Source organism: Gallus gallus, chromosome Z (genome assembly GCF_016699485.2).
Source record: "Gallus gallus isolate bGalGal1 chromosome Z, bGalGal1.mat.broiler.GRCg7b, whole genome shotgun sequence".
NCBI classification, from domain to species: Eukaryota; Metazoa; Chordata; class Aves; order Galliformes; family Phasianidae; genus Gallus; species Gallus gallus.
Window position 1 is genome coordinate 56,975,481 of NC_052572.1, and position 24,796 is coordinate 57,000,276.

The window sequence follows — 24,796 nt, forward strand, 5'->3', positions numbered from 1 at the left end:
GCCTTCTTGCTGGTGATGCTAACCCGGTCACTGTCCTTCTTAGTAAACTTTTGAAAAATGGGTGCAGCGTCCTCTTTTCTTGTCAGAGGGGACATCTGGACTGCCGTTGCTTTTCAAGTCTGATAGAAAGTGGCTTATCAGCTCCATCTTCCAATTCCTTGAGGACTCTGGAATGAATCTCGTCGGGTTCCGGGGATGTGTCCCAGGCTCCTCGGGTGGCCTCAGACTTGATCGTCTTTAATGAAGAGAGGAACTTTGTTCCCTCAGTGACGGCCAGTGAAAATTCTGATCACCTCAGGGTGAGGGACAAGCCCAGCTGACTGTACTGTGAGCCCTGACAGTAGCCCAAGAGACCCTTAAGCCACGGGAGAGTGCCTGGTGTCGCTTCTCTCAGTTTGATGGTGTCTCCACCGGTCCTGGAACTGGGACAAGAGAAGGCTCCAGAAGCCCAGGCACTGGAGCCCCTAGGTAGGGACACGTACAAGTCCTGGGAGCTCCTTTCCCTCCACACCTGACACCCCCCTGGTAGATCAGACGCTGGATCCAGGACTGGGGATCTCCACGCCCCCCACGTGCCATTCCCCCTTTCACCCTCTCCTCCTGAAGTTGCTAAGACAAGGTTTCCCAAAAGTTGCTAAGTAACTCAAGGCTTACTTTCATTTCCCATAACACTGCACATTTTCGGTAGGTATAACTGTGAGAGGGCCAACGCCTACGGGATAGTTGTTCTGTATCAATTTCCCGTTAAAGTACATGTTGTTGGATGGGCCGTGGGTGTTATTTCACCTTAAGCCATCCCAAAGGGATTCCCGAATCTTACTTGCACCCACTCCCCACAGGTGGGATGCAGCACTCAGAAGGAAAGATATTCCCAAACTGATAATGGAAAGCACCGGGAGAGTGCTGACAGAAGAGCAACGAGGGAACGTTTGTAAGGGCGTTCCTGAAGCAAGAAGAGGGGAATGCCAAACCCAGCTTATACGTAACGCATTAGTGAAAAATCTACAGTTTAATACCAAAGAAACAGAGGAAGTACACAAACAGTTAGAGTTGGTTTAATCAGAGAAAAAGGAAGGCCTGTGCATTAATGTCAAACGTAGAGCATACACGGTGGACGGGAATGAAGGATGCAACACAGTAAATCAGAAACAGGAAAAGGAGGTAATATCTGAAACATGGGCGGGTGCCGTGGGGGCGCACAGCCCACGGTGATGTCCCCAGGCAATGGGCTGTGACATCACCGGGTGACGGATTGTGACTGCTTAGCCCTCGCTGCTCATAGTGGGGTGCCAGCAGAGCCTGGCTCAGTCTGGCTCGTTCCTGGACCGTGCTGAGCAGCTGTGCGAGGCTTGGAGGTCGAGCAAGGTTTTGGCTGTGCTGTGCTGGGTCGTGCCTGGGGCTGCTCGCAGTATCTCAGTGCCTGACCCCGCAGCATCGCTTCTGTTTCCCTGGCCCTGTCCAGAGCAGGCAGCCAGGGCTCTACTGAGCGCACCCGCAGCAGCGGAGGTGAGTGGTGCGGGGACGCCTGGGTCCCTCAGGGCAGCCGCGGGGAGCCTGGCCTGTGGGCCAGCGGGGAGCGCGAGGCGGCCCAGTCAGGGGCTTGGCAGGGCTTCCTGCTGAGGGACTGCTGAGGACTTGCACACCCTGGGACAGCGAGTGACCTTGACCTCCCTTCCTCTTGCACAGTGCAACACCACCGCTGCAGCTCTGGTGAAGGAGAACGACTCGTCATCCTCCGTTCTCCCAGCCCCTGCAGCGAGAAGACCATGGCCGCAGAAGAGGCATGGACATGCTCCATCTGCCGCGACGTGCGACAGGACGTCGCCTACGCGATTCCATGCAACCACATGTTCTGCCTCGGCTGCATCCAGCGCTGGGCGAGGCTGAGGGACAGCTGCCCGCTGTGCAGGATGGCCATGCAGACCATCCGGGTCTCTGTGCGGGGAGACGACGAGTACGTGGAGTGCATCGTCTCCCCGCCCGCGGTGCCAGTGCCCGCCGGCTTCAGCGCCACCGCCGGCCCCAGCGGCTCTGCGGCGTCTGGTCCACCCTCCGCGCCGCCATCTCCTGGGCCCGTGGCCGCGGAGGGGGAGAGAGTGGGCGGCCTCCTGCCAGAGGTCTGGGCAGCACTGTTCAGGGAGAGACGTGACATCCTCGACCCGGTGCTGCCCTGGCTGGAGCAGGAATTCCGCCGCAACGGGGAGCAGCGCTGGTGGAAGATCAGCTGGCTGAAAAGCATGATCCTGGCATTCCTGTGCCAGGTGGGGCCGGACAGGGACACCCTGGTGCAGTGCGCAGAGCACGCCCTGGGACCCATCACCGCACCGCTCATCGACGCTCTCGTCACAACCATCGAGAGCCGGTGCGGCCAGGGGGCCCGGAGGCTGCTGGGCCTCGAAGACCTCAGCGCTGCCCAGGAGCACGAGGGAGGGCCCGAAGACGCCAGCGCTGCACAGGAGCAGGAGGGCGGCCCCGCGGCCCCATCCAGTCCCGCCGCCTCCCCGCAGGGGACCGTCGCCCCCAGCGCCGCGCCCTCCTGCAGCTCTACGGGTGCCGATGCGGAGGAGCTCCCCGGCACGTCCAGCGGGGCCCGAGGCAGAGGTCTTGGCCAGCCGGGTCCCGAGGCAGCCGGTCCCTCTGAGCAGGGCCACAGCCGCGGCTCCTCCGCTCGCGGCCGGGGCCCGAAGCGCTCGGCTGGGGGGCCCCGGCGCCCCACAAAGAGGAGGGCCGGCAGTGCCCAGCGCGCTCCTCCGCCCTGCAAGAGGCGGCCCCCCCGGCGCCTCTAGCGGGGCTCACCCGCCTTTCCAATAAAAGACAAAAATGGAGAAGCACCTGCTGTTCCCAGTGTCCATCTTTCCAGATGGTTCGCCCTTCACGCACACGCCCATACCCAACACTGCGCCACGTGAGAGCCAGTGTTCTCAGCGCCTTATTGCTCTCTTCATATACCCAAAGGGTGACTGCAGCAAAAGCAGGGTTGGTCTCTTCTCACTGGTGACAGGACGAGGGGAAATGGCCTCAAGTTGCGCCAGGGGAGCTTTAGGCTGGATATCAGGAAAAACAACTCTACAGAAAGGGTTGTTAAGCACGGGAATAGGCTCCCCAGGGAGGTGGTTGAGTCACCACCCCTGGATGCGTTCAACAACCCTTTGGATGTGGTGCCCAGGGACATGATTTAGCGGAGGAGGGTTGTTAGAGTTAGGGCGGTATGGTTAGGTTGTAGTTGGACTTGATCATCTTTAAGGTCTTTTCCAACCTGAGCAATTCTATGATTCTATGATGCTATGAACATGGAAAAAGAACAGCGAAGTCTTCTGGGAGCTGTCGTACACTTCTTCTCTTCTGAGACAGGTAAACGGAGCTATCGACAATCCACAGAACTGCAGCTTTAACTCTTTAATTCCCCGTGCACTACATGATGTTATGATGTGAAGTACCGATAACAAAAGTCATAAAACCACGACACACACTCATGAATAATCTGTAAGATACCACCCACGTTCAAGTCCACTTCTCAGTCCTGAGTCCATCTATATGTTGCATCTCTTCCTGGCAGTACCACGTGCCCACCAAGCTAAAGATAATTCACCCTTATGTTACCAGTCCAGACCCACCTGGGAAACTTTCAATCCTAGCAGCCCGAATCATCTGACAGTTGTTCTGATGTACTTCAGTGGCACCACACTCTGGTATGTGAGCTGCACGTTTCTAGCACGCAGCATAGCTTACAGCCGCACAGGATTTCTGGGACTCAGTTACTTACACAGGCTTTTGCTCACCTGGGCAAACCCTCTGCAGATCGGGTCAAAATCTTGTCCATCAGCACGTGATACAGTCGTAACCCAGACTCAGGCTTTACAGAAGAGAGGATGAGTTCTTCCTCTAGGAAAGAAGGTGACGGTGGAGGCATCCCTGCCCACTGGCGGCTCAAGTGTACTGTCAGGCAGCAGCTGTGGCAGTCTGAGCCCCAGCTAGGGCTTGCAGCTGCCTGGTTTTAGGGACAGTGCTCCCTGTGCTGTTACACTTCCCTGCTCCAGGACAGGTGTCACCTCCTCCTGGCAGCCCCGCACCTGGGCACTGAAAACACTGATGGGTGTAACCGCCCTGCCAAACGGTCCTCCCCATGCCCTCTTGGTGGCTCAGTGTTTGGGTCTTGATACCACAGATGCCCTCTACACCCTGACCATGGGCGTCCGCACACCCCACGCCAGAGCGGGGGAGAAAGAAGGGCACCGAGGTGCACATCAACCGCTTACACATGGTGGCTATTTGCCTTCTTGCTGGTGATGCTAACCCGGTCACTGTCCTTCTTAGTAAACTTTTGAAAAATAGGTGCAGCGTCCTCTTTTCTTGTCAGAGGGGACATCTGGACTGCCGTTGCTTTTCAAGTCTGATAGAAAGTGGCTTATCAGCTCCATCTTCCAATTCCTTGAGGACTCTGGAATGAATCTCGTCGGGTTCCGGGGATGTGTCCCAGGCTCCTCGGGTGGCCTCAGACTTGATCGTCTTTAATGATGAGAGGAACTTTGTTCCCTCAGTGACGGCCAGTGAAAATTCTGATCACCTCAGGGTGAGGGACAAGCCCAGCTGACTGTACTGTGAGCCCTGACAGTAGCCCAAGAGACCCTTAAGCCACGGGAGAGTGCCTGGTGTCGCTTCTCTCAGTTTGATGGTGTCTCCACCGGTCCTGGGACTGGGACAAGAGAAGGCTCCAGAAGCCCAGGCACTGGAGCCCCTAGGTAAGGACACGTACAAGTCCTGGGAGCTCCTTTCCCTCCACACCTGACACCCCCCTGGTAGATCAGACGCTGGGTCCAGGACTGGGGATCTCCACGCCCCCCACGTGCCATTCCCCCTTTCACCCTCTCCTCCTGAAGTTGCTAAGACAAGGTTTCCCAAAAGTTGCTAAGTAACTCAAGGCTTACTTTCATTTCCCATAACACTGCACATTTTCGGTAGGTATAACTGTGAGAGGGCCAACGCCTACGGGATAGTTGTTCTGTATCAATTTCCCGTTAAAGTACATGTTGTTGGATGGGCCGTGGGTGTTATTTCACCTTAAGCCATCCCAAAGGGATTCCCGAATCTTACTTGCACCCACTCCCCACAGGTGGGATGCAGCACTCAGAAGGAAAGATATTCCCAAACTGATAATGGAAAGCACCGGGAGAGTGCTGACAGAAGAGCAACGAGGGAACGTTTGTAAGGGCGTTCCTGAAGCAAGAAGAGGGGAATGCCAAACCCAGCTTATACGTAACGCATTAGTGAAAAATCTACAGTTTAATACCAAAGAAACAGAGGAAGTACACAAACAGTTAGAGTTGGTTTAATCAGAGAAAAAGGAAGGCCTGTGCATTAATGTCAAACGTAGAGCATACACGGTGGACGGGAATGAAGGATGCAACACAGTAAATCAGAAACAGGAAAAGGAGGTAATATCTGAAACATGGGCGGGTGCTGTGGGGGCGCACAGCCCACGGTGATGTCCCCAGGCAATGGGCTGTGACATCACCGGGTGACGGATTGTGACTGCTTAGCCCTCGCTGCTCATAGTGGGGTGCCAGCAGAGCCTGGCTCAGTCTGGCTCGTTCCTGGACCGTGCTGAGCAGCTGTGCGAGGCTTGGAGGTCGAGCAAGGTTTTGGCTGTGCTGTGCTGGGTCGTGCCTGGGGCTGCTCGCAGTATCTCAGTGCCTGACCCCGCAGCATCGCTTCTGTTTCCCTGGCCCTGTCCAGAGCAGGCAGCCAGGGCTCTACTGAGCGCACCCGCAGCAGCGGAGGTGAGTGGTGCGGGGACGCCTGGGTCCCTCAGGGCAGCCGCGGGGAGCCTGGCCTGTGGGCCAGCGGGGAGCGCGAGGCGGCCCAGTCAGGGGCTTGGCAGGGCTTCCTGCTGAGGGACTGCTGAGGACTTGCACACCCTGGGACAGCGAGTGACCTTGACCTCCCTTCCTCTTGCACAGTGCAACACCACCGCTGCAGCTCTGGTGAAGGAGAACGACTCGTCATCCTCCGTTCTCCCAGCCCCTGCAGCGAGAAGACCATGGCCGCAGAAGAGGCATGGACATGCTCCATCTGCCGCGACGTGCGACAGGACGTCGCCTACGCGATTCCATGCAACCACATGTTCTGCCTCGGCTGCATCCAGCGCTGGGCGAGGCTGAGGGACAGCTGCCCGCTGTGCAGGATGGCCATGCAGACCATCCGGGTCTCTGTGCGGGGAGACGACGAGTACGTGGAGTGCATCGTCTCCCCGCCCGCGGTGCCAGTGCCCGCCGGCTTCAGCGCCACCGCCGGCCCCAGCGGCTCTGCGGCGTCTGGTCCACCCTCCGCGCCGCCATCTCCTGGGCCCGTGGCCGCGGAGGGGGAGAGAGTGGGCGGCCTCCTGCCAGAGGTCTGGGCAGCACTGTTCAGGGAGAGACGTGACATCCTCGACCCGGTGCTGCCCTGGCTGGAGCAGGAATTCCGCCGCAACGGGGAGCAGCGCTGGTGGAAGATCAGCTGGCTGAAAAGCATGATCCTGGCATTCCTGTGCCAGGTGGGGCCGGACAGGGACACCCTGGTGCAGTGCGCAGAGCACGCCCTGGGACCCATCACCGCACCGCTCATCGACGCTCTCGTCACAACCATCGAGAGCCGGTGCGGCCAGGGGGCCCGGAGGCTGCTGGGCCTCGAAGACCTCAGCGCTGCCCAGGAGCACGAGGGAGGGCCCGAAGACGCCAGCGCTGCACAGGAGCAGGAGGGCGGCCCCGCGGCCCCATCCAGTCCCGCCGCCTCCCCGCAGGGGACCGTCGCCCCCAGCGCCGCGCCCTCCTGCAGCTCTACGGGTGCCGATGCGGAGGAGCTCCCCGGCACGTCCAGCGGGGCCCGAGGCAGAGGTCTTGGCCAGCCGGGTCCCGAGGCAGCCGGTCCCTCTGAGCAGGGCCACAGCCGCGGCTCCTCCGCTCGCGGCCGGGGCCCGAAGCGCTCGGCTGGGGGGCCCCGGCGCCCCACAAAGAGGAGGGCCGGCAGTGCCCAGCGCGCTCCTCCGCCCTGCAAGAGGCGGCCCCCCCGGCGCCTCTAGCGGGGCTCACCCGCCTTTCCAATAAAAGACAAAAATGGAGAAGCACCTGCTGTTCCCAGTGTCCATCTTTCCAGATGGTTCGCCCTTCACGCACACGCCCATACCCAACACTGCGCCACGTGAGAGCCAGTGTTCTCAGCGCCTTATTGCTCTCTTCAAATACCCAAAGGGTGACTGCAGCAAAAGCAGGGTTGGTCTCTTCTCACTGGTGACAGGACGAGGGGAAATGGCCTCAAGTTGCGCCAGGGGAGCTTTAGGCTGGATATCAGGAAAAACAACTCTACAGAAAGGGTTGTTAAGCACGGGAATAGGCTCCCCAGGGAGGTGGTTGAGTCACCACCCCTGGATGCGTTCAACAACCCTTTGGATGTGGTGCCCAGGGACATGATTTAGCGGAGGAGGGTTGTTAGAGTTAGGGCGGTATGGTTAGGTTGTAGTTGGACTTGATCATCTTTAAGGTCTTTTCCAACCTGAGCAATTCTATGATTCTATGATGCTATGAACATGGAAAAAGAACAGCGAAGTCTTCTGGGAGCTGTCGTACACTTCTTCTCTTCTGAGACAGGTAAACGGAGCTATCGACAATCCACAGAACTGCAGCTTTAACTCTTTAATTCCCCGTGCACTACATGATGTTATGATGTGAAGTACCGATAACAAAAGTCATAAAACCACGACACACACTCATGAATAATCTGTAAGATACCACCCACGTTCAAGTCCACTTCTCAGTCCTGAGTCCATCTATATGTTGCATCTCTTCCTGGCAGTACCACGTGCCCACCAAGCTAAAGATAATTCACCCTTATGTTACCAGTCCAGACCCACCTGGGAAACTTTCAATCCTAGCAGCCCGAATCATCTGACAGTTGTTCTGATGTACTTCAGTGGCACCACACTCTGGTATGTGAGCTGCACGTTTCTAGCACGCAGCATAGCTTACAGCCGCACAGGATTTCTGGGACTCAGTTACTTACACAGGCTTTTGCTCACCTGGGCAAACCCTCTGCAGATCGGGTCAAAATCTTGTCCATCAGCACGTGATACAGTCGTAACCCAGACTCAGGCTTTACAGAAGAGAGGATGAGTTCTTCCTCTAGGAAAGAAGGTGACGGTGGAGGCATCCCTGCCCACTGGCGGCTCAAGTGTACTGTCAGACAGCAGCTGTGGCAGTCTGAGCCCCAGCTAGGGCTTGCAGCTGCCTGGTTTTAGGGACAGTGCTCCCTGTGCTGTTACACTTCCCTGCTCCAGGACAGGTGTCACCTCCTCCTGGCAGCCCCGCACCTGGGCACTGAAAACACTGATGGGTGTAACCGCCCTGCCAAACGGTCCTCCCCATGCCCTCTTGGTGGCTCAGTGTTTGGGTCTTGATACCACAGATGCCCTCTACACCCTGACCATGGGCGTCCGCACACCCCACGCCAGAGCGGGGGAGAAAGAAGGGCACCGAGGTGCACATCAACCGCTTACACATGGTGGCTATTTGCCTTCTTGCTGGTGATGCTAACCCGGTCACTGTCCTTCTTAGTAAACTTTTGAAAAATGGGTGCAGCGTCCTCTTTTCTTGTCAGAGGGGACATCTGGACTGCCGTTGCTTTTCAAGTCTGATAGAAAGTGGCTTATCAGCTCCATCTTCCAATTCCTTGAGGACTCTGGAATGAATCTCGTCGGGTTCCGGGGATGTGTCCCAGGCTCCTCGGGTGGCCTCAGACTTGATCGTCTTTAATGAAGAGAGGAACTTTGTTCCCTCAGTGACGGCCAGTGAAAATTCTGATCACCTCAGGGTGAGGGACAAGCCCAGCTGACTGTACTGTGAGCCCTGACAGTAGCCCAAGAGACCCTTAAGCCACGGGAGAGTGCCTGGTGTCGCTTCTCTCAGTTTGATGGTGTCTCCACCGGTCCTGGAACTGGGACAAGAGAAGGCTCCAGAAGCCCAGGCACTGGAGCCCCTAGGTAGGGACACGTACAAGTCCTGGGAGCTCCTTTCCCTCCACACCTGACACCCCCCTGGTAGATCAGACGCTGGATCCAGGACTGGGGATCTCCACGCCCCCCACGTGCCATTCCCCCTTTCACCCTCTCCTCCTGAAGTTGCTAAGACAAGGTTTCCCAAAAGTTGCTAAGTAACTCAAGGCTTACTTTCATTTCCCATAACACTGCACATTTTCGGTAGGTATAACTGTGAGAGGGCCAACGCCTACGGGATAGTTGTTCTGTATCAATTTCCCGTTAAAGTACATGTTGTTGGATGGGCCGTGGGTGTTATTTCACCTTAAGCCATCCCAAAGGGATTCCCGAATCTTACTTGCACCCACTCCCCACAGGTGGGATGCAGCACTCAGAAGGAAAGATATTCCCAAACTGATAATGGAAAGCACCGGGAGAGTGCTGACAGAAGAGCAACGAGGGAACGTTTGTAAAGGCGTTCCTGAAGCAAGAAGAGGGGAATGCCAAACCCAGCTTATACGTAACGCATTAGTGAAAAATCTACAGTTTAATACCAAAGAAACAGAGGAAGTACACAAACAGTTAGAGTTGGTTTAATCAGAGAAAAAGGAAGGCCTGTGCATTAATGTCAAACGTAGAGCATACACGGTGGACGGGAATGAAGGATGCAACACAGTAAATCAGAAACAGGAAAAGGAGGTAATATCTGAAACATGGGCGGGTGCCGTGGGGGCGCACAGCCCACGGTGATGTCCCCAGGCAATGGGCTGTGACATCACCGGGTGACGGATTGTGACTGCTTAGCCCTCGCTGCTCATAGTGGGGTGCCAGCAGAGCCTGGCTCAGTCTGGCTCGTTCCTGGACCGTGCTGAGCAGCTGTGCGAGGCTTGGAGGTCGAGCAAGGTTTTGGCTGTGCTGTGCTGGGTCGTGCCTGGGGCTGCTCGCAGTATCTCAGTGCCTGACCCCGCAGCATCGCTTCTGTTTCCCTGGCCCTGTCCAGAGCAGGCAGCCAGGGCTCTACTGAGCGCACCCGCAGCAGCGGAGGTGAGTGGTGCGGGGACGCCTGGGTCCCTCAGGGCAGCCGCGGGGAGCCTGGCCTGTGGGCCAGCGGGGAGCGCGAGGCGGCCCAGTCAGGGGCTTGGCAGGGCTTCCTGCTGAGGGACTGCTGAGGACTTGCACACCCTGGGACAGCGAGTGACCTTGACCTCCCTTCCTCTTGCACAGTGCAACACCACCGCTGCAGCTCTGGTGAAGGAGAACGACTCGTCATCCTCCGTTCTCCCAGCCCCTGCAGCGAGAAGACCATGGCCGCAGAAGAGGCATGGACATGCTCCATCTGCCGCGACGTGCGACAGGACGTCGCCTACGCGATTCCATGCAACCACATGTTCTGCCTTGGCTGCATCCAGCGCTGGGCGAGGCTGAGGGACAGCTGCCCGCTGTGCAGGATGGCCATGCAGACCATCCGGGTCTCTGTGCGGGGAGACGACGAGTACGTGGAGTGCATCGTCTCCCCGCCCGCGGTGCCAGTGCCCGCCGGCTTCAGCGCCACCGCCGGCCCCAGCGGCTCTGCGGCGTCTGGTCCACCCTCCGCGCCGCCGTCTCCTGGGCCCGTGGCCGCGGAGGGGGAGAGAGTGGGCGGCCTCCTGCCAGAGGTCTGGGCAGCACTGTTCAGGGAGAGACGTGACATCCTCGACCCGGTGCTGCCCTGGCTGGAGCAGGAATTCCGCCGCAACGGGGAGCAGCGCTGGTGGAAGATCAGCTGGCTGAAAAGCATGATCCTGGCATTCCTGTGCCAGGTGGGGCCGGACAGGGACACCCTGGTGCAGTGCGCAGAGCACGCCCTGGGACCCATCACCGCACCGCTCATCGACGCTCTCGTCACAACCATCGAGAGCCGGTGCGGCCAGGGGGCCCGGAGGCTGCTGGGCCTCGAAGACCTCAGCGCTGCCCAGGAGCACGAGGGAGGGCCCGAAGACGCCAGCGCTGCACAGGAGCAGGAGGGCGGCCCCGCGGCCCCATCCAGTCCCGCCGCCTCCCCGCAGGGGACCGTCGCCCCCAGCGCCGCGCCCTCCTGCAGCTCTACGGGTGCCGATGCGGAGGAGCTCCCCGGCACGTCCAGCGGGGCCCGAGGCAGAGGTCTTGGCCAGCCGGGTCCCGAGGCAGCCGGTCCCTCTGAGCAGGGCCACAGCCGCGGCTCCTCCGCTCGCGGCCGGGGCCCGAAGCGCTCGGCTGGGGGGCCCCGGCGCCCCACAAAGAGGAGGGCCGGCAGTGCCCAGCGCGCTCCTCCGCCCTGCAAGAGGCGGCCCCCCCGGCGCCTCTAGCGGGGCTCACCCGCCTTTCCAATAAAAGACAAAAATGGAGAAGCACCTGCTGTTCCCAGTGTCCATCTTTCCAGATGGTTCGCCCTTCACGCACACGCCCATACCCAACACTGCGCCACGTGAGAGCCAGTGTTCTCAGCGCCTTATTGCTCTCTTCAAATACCCAAAGGGTGACTGCAGCAAAAGCAGGGTTGGTCTCTTCTCACTGGTGACAGGACGAGGGGAAATGGCCTCAAGTTGCGCCAGGGGAGCTTTAGGCTGGATATCAGGAAAAACAACTCTACAGAAAGGGTTGTTAAGCACGGGAATAGGCTCCCCAGGGAGGTGGTTGAGTCACCACCCCTGGATGCGTTCAACAACCCTTTGGATGTGGTGCCCAGGGACATGATTTAGCGGAGGAGGGTTGTTAGAGTTAGGGCGGTATGGTTAGGTTGTAGTTGGACTTGATCATCTTTAAGGTCTTTTCCAACCTGAGCAATTCTATGATTCTATGATGCTATGAACATGGAAAAAGAACAGCGAAGTCTTCTGGGAGCTGTCGTACACTTCTTCTCTTCTGAGACAGGTAAACGGAGCTATCGACAATCCACAGAACTGCAGCTTTAACTCTTTAATTCCCCGTGCACTACATGATGTTATGATGTGAAGTACCGATAACAAAAGTCATAAAACCACGACACACACTCATGAATAATCTGTAAGATACCACCCACGTTCAAGTCCACTTCTCAGTCCTGAGTCCATCTATATGTTGCATCTCTTCCTGGCAGTACCACGTGCCCACCAAGCTAAAGATAATTCACCCTTATGTTACCAGTCCAGACCCACCTGGGAAACTTCAATCCTAGCAGCCCGAATCATCTGACAGTTGTTCTGATGGGAGAAGGGAAATGGCCTCAAATTTCACCAGGGGATACTTAGGTTGGGTTGGACAAGAAATTTCAGCCACAATTCATCTGAGTGCTCGTAAGCCAGCTCTAGGCATTTGAGTGCATGGGAAGGTGAAACAGGGGGAGGAGCACTGTGAAGTTGGAATTTGATGAGCAGAATGTCAGATTTAGCACAGGATGGAGACGCTTCTTCTGTCGATAATAAGTCTCTGTCTGGTTAACAGCTTCAGTATGCTCTGGTTTGGAATGCTACTTCCTCATGAATTTTTAGCTTTGAATTTCATTCCGTGTCACATGAAGGACTAATTTGAAGGACTTGTCTAATGTGATCAATATCTCTTCACAAACAACATACATTTTCTGTTTATAAGGTAGCTATATGGACTTACACCTTCTGTTCTTACGCTGCAATTTCAGAAGAAATTGAAACAGAGACACAGTAATCCGCAGACTGCACAGTTGTATACACAGCTGTGGGACTATGTATATATTAATTATTGAAGAAAATATATTAATTAATGAAGAAAGGCATAAGTTAAATAATACCTGGCATTAAACTGAGCTAAAATAACCAGAGCCACCAAATTTAGCAGTGTGCCTACTTGATTTGACATGGATTAGACTGTTGTGATAGAGACAATAACAACTCAATTTCTGATAAACAGCTCCTTAAATAAACCATTACTTTATATTCATTGTTCCACGAGGAAGAGCCAGAGATACATTGTTGCAGATTGACTTTTCATCTTTGTGCTGTACCCATGACGGCTTTTGAGTCTCATCTGAAGTAACCCACAGAGCCTCACAGTAACTCTGGCTGGTAATGGTGCTGGGTCATCTTGCAGGGCACTGAGGCACTGAAAGATGTGATTTAGTGAGCATGGTGGTGGTGGGCTGATGGCTGTCATACAAGATGGTACAATACTGTTAAGTTTGCTAATGCTCACTGATGGCTAGCCCTGTAGTTGGTTTAGAAACAGGAAGAATCTGTGCCCTTGTACCATGTAATGATGTACTGACCTCCTTATACCAGGCAGATATGGAAGTTCTACTTGGATCAGCTGAATCTGTGAAAGCAGCTTATGAGACCAAGGCAAGGAGCTAATTGAGCATGTGTGAAGACTGGCTTCAGCCAGAGAACACAAGCGAGGAAGGATGGTAACTTCATCCAGAGGGTCTCAGGACCACTACCACAGAAAGACTGACCATGTGCAAGGAGGTGGAACCCTGTGGTAATCATAGAATCACAGAATCGCTCTGGTTGGAAAACACCTTAAAGGTCATGGAGTCCATATGTAAGCCAGAGAGGCTGGCTTGCACCAGCTACGCGCGATCAGGTGGAAAGATCCCCTCGTGCATCCAGCGCCAAGAATAAAGAATGTTTTCGAACACTGCAGCGTGAGTCTTAGAGGGCTTCCTGGTCGACTGATTAACAGTGTCACTGGGACTACATGATCTTTACTTGTTTGTTTACCTGCAGCCTCTTTTGCGCCCACAATACCACCCACCGCCACAAGGGCGCCGAGGAACCGGCGCAGCTCCAATTGGGCGCGGGGCAGAGCGGTACCTCCCGCCCCCTCACGCACAAGATGGCGGCGACGCGCAGCGCGCCCTCGTCCCGCCCCGCGCTGCCCGCTGGCGCTCCCAACATGCCCCGCGTCCCCGCCCCGCCGCCGCCGCCGCCGCCATAGGGTGATCGCTGCGCTGCGCCGAGATGGCGCTGGAGGTGCGGCGTATGGAGGGCGATGTGGAGGATGGCGAGCTCTCCGACTCGGACTCCGACATGCCCGGCGCCGGCTCCCCCAGGGAGCGGCAACAGGTGAGGAACGGGAAGCGGTGGTGAGGCGGGCTCCAGGTGGGGCCCGGCCTTCTCTGTCCCAGCTGCCGGAGCTGCCTCGGAGGCCCAGCTAGGAGAACGGGCGGGTGCGGGCCTGCTGGTGGCAGAGAGCGGCACCAGACCCGGTGCTGTGTGGGTCAGGCCTGGCCGTGCGGCCGGGCCGGGTGAGCCCTTCCTGCTACCTGGCCCCGCTGGTCGTGCTGTGGGCCCCGGCGGGAGCGGGCTGGTTCCCGTGGCTCTGAGGAGCCGGATCTGGTGAGAAAGGAGAACCCTGGGTGTCTTTGTTCGGCCTTACACGAACAATGGGGACGAAGCGTTTGGCCGCACATGGGAGCGATGGTAACAACTCCCGCTGTTCTGTGAGTGCACTGCTTTCACCTATAAATTGTTGTTTATGATCCTGTTTCTTCCCGAGGGGCCAAATTGCTTTCACGTTAAGTTGTATTATGATTTTTGAACTTCCTCTGTTCTTGCTTCCCTAATAGGAAGGGAAGAAATGATGCCATGCCTGTGGTGAGATGATTAAAAACGATTTTTAACCTCTGATTGAAGAAAGTCTGATCTTAAAGATCTTAGGGTAGCATATGACAATAATAGGAAATCAACCAGGGAAAAATGAAATAAAACGCTTTAAAAAAAAAATAGAGAGTTTCTGTAGAATGGCATAGACAGCATGGGCAGAAGTTCCTTGCAGTGGTGATACCAGAGTTCTGGCTTATGTTACCTGTGATGTCTCCGCAGGTGATGCAGATCTGAGCAGGCTTGGCTTTCTGTTAGTTTGCCTGTTAGAGTGATGGGGAAGTGCCATCTCTTGAATGGTTTTTTTGGAACAGTAAGACTTGTTTGTAAAGCATTTTAAAACCTTTAGGGTTTTATTTTTGCTCTGATTAATAATGGCCACAGTGAGTCAGTAGCACTTTGTTTTGTTTTAAAGCAGGGAGAAAATCTGATTCCTCAGTACAGCATTACCATTACATGGTGATTTCTTGTCCTTAGTGAATCTGAATCACCAGACACTATTAGCTTTTCAAAGTCTTCAGTAGCATCTGTCTTTAGCTTTCTGTTCTTTTTTTTCCTCTCACGTAAGTTTCAGGGAAGACTGTTGTGGTTGTACATCACTGGATAACCAATCTCCTTCTGACAGATTAGACTCCAGAGAAAACTTGATGTCTCTACTGTTACGAGAACTTCCACTTTCTTAAAACAACTGTGCACATCTGTCATTGTCTGGGTTGGTAACTGTAGTAGCCTTTCTGGTCTCCATGAGATGCTTACAGAGAACTGCCCAAAATGCCACAAGTTGAGATTAACAAGTTCAAGCTAGTGAAATTTTTGGCATGACTTGATGGCTCTCTTTCTTTGCACAAGTAATTGAGTTAATGTACATTTACTACTTCATTTCAGAAATCAAACGATGGCAGTAATGCAGGCAGACCTTTCCAGAGCAGCATTTCATCAGGTGTACCAGACGTTCCTTATCGGACAACCAAAAGTGTAGATTCAAGTGATGAAAGCTTTTCTGAATCTGATGATGACAGCTCTCTGTGGAAACGAAAACGACAGAAGTGTTTCAACTTTCCTCCTGCTAAATGTGAGCCTTTTCCACTTAATCAGAGCCACGCGAAACAAACTGCTCTAGGTGGTAAGAAGGTTAACAATATCTGGGGCATGGTGCTCCAGGAGCAAAATCAGGATGCAGTGGCTACTGAACTTGGGATTCTAGGAATGGATGGAAGTATTGACAGGAGCAGGCAGTCGGAGACTTACAATTATTTATTGGCTAAAAAGTTGATGAAGGAAGCTCAGCAAAAGGAGGCAGAGACTTTAGATAAAGAACTGGATGAATACATGCATGATGACAAGAAAACATTGCCAGCAGAAGAAGAAAATGGACAAGGCTTTCTCAAACGAAAGCGATCTGTGAAAGACAGACTGGGTGAAAGACAAGAAATGAAATACAAAGGAAGGTATGAAATAACAGAAGAAGATTCGGAGGAAAAAGTAGCAGATGAAATTGCTTACCGGTAAGCAAGATAATGGTATATCTACTTGAAATATTAGTAAACTATGGATGGAAAAGAGTGCGCAAAAAAAAAAAAGACTTTGATTTGCTGTCTCTGTAATGTGTCGTACCAGACTACAAAAGGCATAAATAAGTGCCTTGTGAGTATTTCTAAAATCCTGAAAGTAAAATGCAATATTTTACTGGATGCTTCTAAAGGACACCATGTAATGGTCTAACTTTTCTTATGGTTTTTTGAGCCGGTCAGGTAGAGATTGATTTTAATGGCTTGGGTTTTTTTGAACAGTGGCTATCAAAAATACTATTTCTTGTTACATAGATTTAGTAGTGGCTATTTTAGGAAGTACCACATGATTCGAGATCTGAATTTTAAGTTGGTAACTAGCATCCATAACCTGTTGTCACTGTGAAAATCTGGCTAAGTTATAAATCTTTGAAACTGTAGTTGACTTGAATAAGATAATGTATTTCAGAAGCGATGCTCTCAAAAACACGTGTTGTTTACATAGACAAAACATGTTGTATTCAGAGACATTTCACTGCTACTCAAACTAAGATTAGTAGATGTAAGCACTGAAAGCAAGACTATATTATGAAGCTCTGCTGCAGTTCTGTGCCAGTTTATGCCAGCCAGTGTTGGAGCTACCAAGCTTGAGTTGTGCACAGAATCATTGGAATTGGAAGGGACCTCTGCAGATTATCGAGTCCAACCCCTTGCTAAAGCAGGTTCCCTGCAGTAGGTCACACAGGAAAGTGCACAGGCAGTTCTTGAGTATCTCCAGAGAAGGAGACTCCAGAACCTTTCTGGGCAGCCTTTTCTAGTTCTCTGTCTCTCTCAGAGTAAATGAGTTTTTTCTCATGTTCAGATGGAACCTCTCATGTTTCAGTCTGTGTCCACTGGCCTTTGTTTTGTTGCTGTGCACAGTTGAAAAGAGCCTGGCCCTATTCTCTTGACACCTGTTTTAGATATTTATTAGCATTGGTAAGATCCCATCTCAGTCTTCTCCAGGCTGAGCAGTCACGCTGCACTCAGACCTTTCTCATACAGGCATCTTTGTGGCCCCCTGCTGGGCTCCCTGTAGAAGGTCCTTGTCTTTCTTGAACTGTGGAGCTCAGAGCTGGACACAGTACTTCAGATGTGGCTACACCAGGGCTGAGTAGAGATGAAGGATCACCTCTCTTGACCTGCTGGCCATGTTATTTTTATTACACCCCAAGGTATCTTGGCCACAAGGACACAATGCTGGCTAATGGCCAACAGGTCCTTCTCTGCAGAGTTCCTTTCCAGAATGTTAGCCTTCAACCTGTACCTATGCACACCTTCTTATTCTTTTCACGGTCCTGTGCACTGGGCTAAGAACTTACCTGTTTTCAGGTAATTTGTTTCCCAAACCGGTTTGCTGCACAATTTCCTTTGAACTTGCACTGGACCGATACTTTGAGGGGTGAAGGAGGAGCACTTGGTAGTAGTAACACATACTTAGATTAATGTAAGCTGCCACAGACTTTTTTCACCAGTACAAGGGATCAAAATTGCTAACTGGAGAACAAGACTTACAAGTCTTACTGACTTGCAGGGTGACATCTAAATAAACTGGTGTTGTTGATCATTGTTTATTTCATTGATACCTGTGTGGTATTGCCAGCTGCTGAGATATTGCAGTTAGACTAACGCTGTTATCAGATCTCAGTAGCTCTTCACTTAAGAATTTGAAAACCCACAGCATCAACTTCTCTTTGTTCTGTTGGATTTCATCAAATTAAGGGCAGAAGCCACTTTTTTTTTTTTTACTTGCTTGTAGGAACAGCTGCACTAAACTGCATCAGGCAAACTGTTATACATGATAGCTGTGTTGAGTCTTCTGTGCCTGGATTTGTAACCTTTTGCTGTGCCATACCACACAGTGAACAGAATCCAAAGAGCCTTTTTATCTGTTTTGTGCCATTTTTTCCCTTAACCTTATTTGGTTCCTGTTGCCTTACAGAACTTTAAGGATTGTACAGGATTAGAGTAGGCATTAGATGGATATGGGACTGAGCTGCCGCTGCTACTGACAGGAATTCTGTTTAACTAGCTCTTCAGAGAATTCTAGTTATCTTAACGTTGGCTGCATCTTTAAGAAACGTTTACTTCCTTTCCAGTAACTCACAATTTAGAGCTCATTCCTGTAGATATTTAAGAAATAATTTTATTTCTGAAGCCTTGCCATCATTGAACTCAGTGAGATTAAACACAAAATAAAAGTCAGGCTGGTTGGGTAAACATTTGAGTGCTTAAACAATTGTATTAAATTGAGAGCTTTAATATTTGATTTCACATAATCTGTTCTACAAACAAAGCTGTTGAAACTAGCTAGCCTGGTTATACATAATTGTCTACCTTAATGGTCAAGCAACATATATTACTGTAGTTGTTCTAGTGTATGTAATTTTGTAGCATGGTAATGTCACTTAATGCACTTGAATGTGTGGTGGTCTTCAATAAATGTTTGTCGTTAATGCAGTATGTTGGCCTCCCTGAGATTTAAAACCACTCTGCTATAGTGCTTGGAACTGTGTATAATCAGCTTTGTCATTTCAGGAGGACAAAAAAAAAAAAAAAAAAAAAAAAAGAATATAACTCCTGCTCTATACAGTTAGTTTTTTATCTCTGGGCTTATACTTTTTTTTTTCAGTGGAGTACAGATGTTGGCCAAGCAAATAGATGCTGTGTAAGCTGACTTTGTATTCAAACTCTTAGATACGTTTTAGTGTAACACTCCTTTAACATGTGGCTGGTTTATCTTGCAGCAGACTTTTATCCTGTTGCTTCAGAGGTCTATGTAGGGCTTTGCAATTCCTGATAAAGTTTAATTTTTCACTAATTAGTAGAGGAAAAACAGTCACTCAAAGCATTTTTGTTCAGGCAAGCTTTTAACATCACTGCATGCTTTAGAGATTACTGTCCTTCAGAAGCTCAATACTGCAAAATTTAGATTTAAGAAGCCACTGAAACACATTTAAATGTAGAAACTCATTATTAATAGCACAGTTCTGTATCATGTAGAATAAATTGCTCATTATGGAAGTGCCGTGGTTGATTTTACTTGAAATTCTACTGACTGAATGTGTTTGTTTTTCCCCCACCTCCTCAAGGCTTTGTGAACCAAAGAAAGATTTAATTGCTCGAGTAGTGAAAATAATTGGAAAAAGAAAAGCTATTGAGCTGCTCATGGAAACTGCTGAAGTGGAACAAAATGGTGGACTGTTCATAGTGGTAAGAAAAATGTGATATTGTAGCAGGGTGTGGAGGGTGCTTTTTACTTGAAGAATGTTTGTGTAATTCTGTTACACAGCTTTCACATTTAACAGGTTCTTCTAGATTCCATGCTTTTTTTTTTTTTTCATGGTCTTCCCTTGGGAAGTACATCTTTTGTCTGAGCAATGAAAGTCAATTAGCAATAAATAGTGACGTAGTCCTTTAGCAGAGTTTGAGTAATCAATAAGATGAATGGACCTGAAAATTACCCCACTTCTTGTCCTCATATCGGTGTCTGATTTGCAGTGATAACGTAACAATTACCCACCTTACCTTGGGATGTTTCCCTCATGACCTTAAGATGTTCTAAATCTTGGATAAAAGCTTGTACTTCTGGGATGAAGCTTCTAGTAGATTACTCTGTTAAGACCGGTGGTTGTTCAGCAGCACTGAGCTATCTAGGTTAATCAGCATGCAGTCAGAGGTCAACATGGTATGTTGCAGGCATTCCTAATGTCACTTCCAAAACTTACTCTCAATAGGGAATCTGTTAACTTTATTGTGTGGCCTGCGTACCAGCAGTGCAGAACTGAGGACAGATTTCTTTTACAAGTCATGGTTAAAAAAATCCTATACATAATGACCAGGCTATCAGTTTCTCTGTGTGTTTTTGTTAAATGGTGAGCTGTGGGATGAAAGTTGATTGTTTTTTTCAACTTCTTTGGTTGAAAGGCAGAAGGTAAGTTGAAGTCACAGTGACTTCTCTTAAAAGCAATGTGTTCTTATGAAGGATTCAAATTCTAATCAACAAGTATTTACTGAGGAGATGAAAGCGCACAACTCCTAGTGGCACCTTTGGCTGCAGATCAGAGTATACCATTTGAAAGGTAGATACAGCATACAGGTTTTTTTTTTTTTGAGATTTTGTGCTACTAGTATGACAAAAATTTGTGGTGTCTCCTTTTTCAAGAAAAGGTATAAAAATTGAGCTTCCTTGCTCTTAAACTTCTTTGCGTGTTGTTATTTAGTAGAAAAGCATCACCTTTGAGTATCGGGGCATTAGAATAACAGTTCAACTTTAGATACTGTGAATGGTCATTCACAGAGGTTTCAAAGCTGTATCTGTTTGTGCACTGGTATGATACTTCACTGTTGTTCATTTGAATACTATTGAAGTCTGGTGCATGGAACTAACATGTTACAGGGAGAAACTTGTGCCTTGGAAGAAATGCAAGATCCTGCAGATAAACAAATGAGATTCTACATAATTTTATGAAATTAATTTTTGAAATTTTACTAGGCTTCCTTGTTAATAATATTCTGAATATCTAGCCTAATATATGTGCTATTGTGGGTGGCTGTGAGAGTATCTGAAATACATCTGCACTTTGTTTCTTCACTGTCAAAATCAGATTTAGTTAATAGTATGAACAGTTGATAGGCTATTTCTGTCCAAATATAGCAAGCTGGTTGTTGACTATATCAGCCACAAACAAAAATTAAAAAATAGCCAGGGTTGTGGTTATGCAACAACTAGAACAGCAGAACTTTGCTTTCTGAATTCTATCTCAATGAAAGCATTGTATTTTATGCCATTCCTGTATCAACAATTACATTTTAATTTTGCTAACATTGCTGTTTTTTTCTTTCTCTGTTAAGAACGGTACTAGGAGGAGAACACCAGGGGGTGTTTATTTAAACCTGCTGAAGAACACACCCAGTATCAAAGAAGAACAAATCAAGGTAAAACTGTTAAGAGTCCACATAATTGTCCAAAGTTATTTTTGTGGAGTTTTTTTTTTCTGCTGGATAGCTTATGTTTGAATTCTTCTCAAAACTTCTAGAAAGTTTTATTATTCCAAAGAAACTTGCTTTTCATATTCAAAATATAAGCAAATAACAGTTTACAAGATGCATTGACATGTGGCTAAAAAAACACCATTAATGTATTGCCAGTGACAAAAATTCCTCATGGATGAGGAAACTGTAGAATCTAAAGAGTTGTATACTGGATTTTTCATAATTTTTGTATACTTTACAGTAATGTTATATACAGTTGTGTTTCTCCTTGGACATCTGCTTAAATTATACATTGATTTAATAATGTGCTCTTAATAAAATATTCCTGTCTTATATAGCTTATGTAGCAAAGGCAGTACTTGCCCTTCAGCAAGGTTATTATCTGAACCTAGTCTTAATTGCTCGCTGGCCTAATGTGCTTGCCACCCTAGCAAATATTACTGCCTTTCCTTTCACAGTATTAAACAGCCTGAAATGTTGTGGGTTTTTTGTTGTTGTTGCTGAAATCCCTCTGGATGGCAGCATGACACTGGTGCATCAACCACTCCCAGTTTTGTGACATCTGCATGCTTGAAATGAAAAATTTAGTGTTACTTACATAGTAGTTTCAAATTAAAATAAGTACAATCTGTACTCTTGCCCTGAATAATGTGAATGTTCATTACTGTTGAGCAGTATTAGAAGTGAAAAGGATTTTTGCTTAATGTTTTCTTCAGGAAATTAATGTGTCAATTTTAAAAAAAATTATTTTCACTCAAGGAAATATTCTATCTGGAAAACCAAAAAGAGTATGAAAACAAAAAAGCTGCTAAGAAGAGAAGAATACAAGTTCTAGGAAAGAAGATGAAAAAAGCCATTAAAGGGCTTAACCTGCAAGAATATGATGATGCATCTCGTGAGACTTTTGCTAGTGACACAAACGAAGCTCTGGCTTCTCTGGATGATTTACAGGATGGGCATCATGAAACCAAGATGGAACATGAAGATATTATAGAAATCGATAATGCTCATGATTTGGAAATCTTTTAGATATTAATGGTAACAAAGTTTCTATAAAATGTATAAAACAAACTTTTAAAAATATACTATAACTTCTTGTTCTCATAAATTGCAGAAACGTGGGAAATATTTGATGAAGAGGAAAATAGTATAGAAAATGGCATAACTTTTAACACCATGAAAAAATGTTAACTGTCCTATTATTTGTTTGCTGAGTCCTCAAAAACTGATAAGATTTTTCTCAATAACAGTTCTGCATCAGTGTTCCTTAGGAAAGTTGTTTTAGCCACGTTAATTTTAGTAATTAATACTTCTAACAAAATAAATCCAGCTTAATCTGCTGAAGCTGACGAAGTTGCCATCAAATAGGGGATGTTCCTGATTATACTTGAACAGAAACACCAGTATAAAGTTACTCTTGATGTAAAAGATTATGTGATGTTAATATGACAGTGTGCTGACAAGAATAGCAATGTTTATATGATTAAGACCTGTAAAATCAGATTAATTTGTGAAATTAACTGCATTTTAATGTTGGCAATCTTTGAATAACAATCTTGTAAATAGGTACTGCTGAGCAATGTATGTTTTAAATTTCTGCAGTTTATTCCATTTAATAATAGTGGTTTGAGCTTCCTAGCTATGCTACCTAAACTTTTTCTATGAATAAACATACACAGTTTACACATCTCTTTGGTCTAAAAGACAGCTCTTTCTGAATGGAGAGATTGTATTAATGTTTGCTTTGAGTGTCTTTATACCCTATGTGCAGGTATAAACATTGCAGTTCTTGTTTCCGTGCTTTTTCTTGTGGTAGAATGAAGTTATGTGCAGCCTTGCAGGAATTATGAAGTTCATATTTGCTGAATCTTAAGAAAACAAAGTATGCAAAAGATAACTTCTACTTGACACAAAAGACCTTTTTAAGTTTGTAGATAATGTTTTGGTTGTAACTGAAGAAAGTTTGTGACATTGATATGTATATGTTTACAATACTTTGTCACTATTGAGTTGTATTTTCTGTGAATAGACACATTATTTTGCAATATAAAATACTGTTGTGATTTAACCTTGGAGGCAGTAAGTACCACACAGACTGTTCCTGACTACCAGCTCCCAGGGGAATCAGGAAAAAAAAAAAGAAAGGTAGAACTCAAGGGTTGAGATAAATGCAACATACTAAGACAGAAAACTAAGGGAAAATAATAGTAATTATATATTTTTTCAATACAAATGATGCACAACACAATTGCCACCCACTGACTGATGCCCATCCCATCCCCAAGAAGCAGCTGCTCCCATTTGTACCCTTTGTCTCAGCCGGATTCCCTATTTTTGTAGTTCTGCGTGGTGTCATATGGTATGGAATGTCCCTTTGGCCAATCTGAGCCAGCCATCTTGGCTCCCCTGTGCACCCCAAACCCCTTTCCTGACAGAGCAACATGAGAAGCAGAGATGTCCCTACCTCCATGCAGCACTGCTCAGCAACATCCCAACCTGGTGGTTTTTTCTCCAAAGCACAGCACCACGCTGGCCATCATGAGGAAAATCAGCTAACCTAGCTGAAACGGCAACAAATAAGTTGGCATTCATAATGGATTAATTGGCTTCTAAAGCAAACACATATCCATAGATTTTCCTCATCTGGGAGTTCTGGGATTTCAGAGGCAAGGCGTGTCACTGAAACGTATAATGAAATAATATAACTGTCAAAAGCTGGTAGTAAAAGGATAAAATATCTTGAGAAAGACTCGAGAAACATACACACATTCCATTATGCTTTTAAATTTATCTAGGAGTTCTGCATTTTTCTGTTGATGTGTCTGAGCTTCCTGTTACTCATCAGGTGTGAAGTGTGCTTTTGCTGGAAACAGGCTGTCAACAAAGTAGTAGGATTTGATTTATTCATTAACTTTCCTAATACATCTGTAATGATCAAGTGTACTAAAATGGTAAGTCATGCACAGTACTTGATTAGTTTGAGACAGTACTTGTTGGTCGTGGTTTTGGTAATTACTTGGGAATGTCTTCCAAAAATGGTATAGAGAACACTAATTTTTATGGGTTAAGATTTCAGTTTATTTGTTGGGGTTTTTTTTCTTCCATTGTTAGATAATTTTATGTTTATAAGAACTGTGTATTTTTTGTCTAAGTGGTAATATTTTTAGTGTTCGTTTCCTAGCTAAGGATATTGAAACAGTGTATGAAGTCATCTCTTCAAGGAAAGAATGATATAGAGCATCATTTCCTTCTTTGTCTGCCTCATGTTTTCTCTCCCATCTTCTTTGGCTTTCACAGTGTTCCTTTCAAAAGGACATGCACTCAAAATATTTGAGCATACAGTCTTCATTCTGTTTTCACCAATGGGTATTAAAAAGATTGTGTTAAGTAGAAACAGTTGTGTGTCAGTTTAGCATCTGGAGTCAGGTGTTGGCTGCTCCAAGCAGTCCTGGGGCTGTGTTCCCCCTCTGCAGCCTTTCCTACCACAGTTTGGTATCAGCAACCTTTGGGCTGGGCATGGGCAGTCCTGGAGCTGAGGAGCCCAGAGATTTGATTCAGATTTGAGATCTGAAGTCAACATTCCTTCCTGCTGTATTTTCTTTCGCCAAAACTTCTGCAGGAACTAGAAATATGGAGTAAGGTTTGAGTGTTTTTCCCTCTTGATTCCACATACTTTCATT

The 24,796-nt window shown here is 48.8% G+C and overlaps 3 protein-coding genes across 3 annotated transcripts; all 3 read left to right on the plus strand.

Moving 5' to 3' along the window:
• Positions 1-1,203: 1,203 nt before the first annotated feature.
• On the plus strand, positions 1,204-2,786 carry LOC121108307. Its single transcript, XM_040655874.1, has 2 exons — positions 1,204-1,506; positions 1,687-2,786. Exon 2 carries the CDS (start codon positions 1,767-1,769, stop codon positions 2,784-2,786), a length of 1,020 nt encoding a protein of 339 aa, XP_040511808.1. The 5' UTR covers positions 1,204-1,506; positions 1,687-1,766.
• A 2,270-nt stretch (positions 2,787-5,056) lies between these two features.
• Positions 5,057-7,057, plus strand: LOC121108308. Its single transcript, XM_040655875.1, has 2 exons — positions 5,057-5,777; positions 5,958-7,057. Exon 2 carries the CDS (start codon positions 6,038-6,040, stop codon positions 7,055-7,057), a length of 1,020 nt encoding a protein of 339 aa, XP_040511809.1. The 5' UTR covers positions 5,057-5,777; positions 5,958-6,037.
• Positions 7,058-13,890: 6,833 nt separating this feature from the next.
• PHAX (phosphorylated adaptor for RNA export) lies at positions 13,891-24,510 on the plus strand. Its single transcript, NM_001006575.3, has 5 exons — positions 13,891-14,037; positions 15,460-16,079; positions 19,214-19,334; positions 20,976-21,059; positions 21,876-24,510. Exons 1-5 carry the CDS (start codon positions 13,933-13,935, stop codon positions 22,143-22,145), a joined length of 1,200 nt encoding a protein of 399 aa, NP_001006575.2. The 5' UTR covers positions 13,891-13,932; the 3' UTR covers positions 22,146-24,510.
• Positions 24,511-24,796: the final 286 nt, after the last annotated feature.

What these genes read in the sequence shown, in the direction of transcription:
- LOC121108307 (XM_040655874.1), top strand. Translation starts at nt 1,767, where the DNA reads ATGGCCGCAGAAGAGGCATGGACATGCTCCATCTGCCGCGACGTGCGA.
- LOC121108308 (XM_040655875.1), top strand. Translation starts at nt 6,038, where the DNA reads ATGGCCGCAGAAGAGGCATGGACATGCTCCATCTGCCGCGACGTGCGA.
- PHAX (NM_001006575.3), top strand. Translation starts at nt 13,933, where the DNA reads ATGGCGCTGGAGGTGCGGCGTATGGAGGGCGATGTGGAGGATGGCGAG. An exon ending in CCCCCAGGGAGCGGCAACAG is followed by an intron (nt 14,038 to 15,459) that starts GTGAGGAACGGG and finishes ACTTCATTTCAG; the next exon opens with AAATCAAACGATGGCAGTAA. An exon ending in TCAAAGAAGAACAAATCAAG is followed by an intron (nt 21,060 to 21,875) that starts GTAAAACTGTTA and finishes TTTTCACTCAAG; the next exon opens with GAAATATTCTATCTGGAAAA.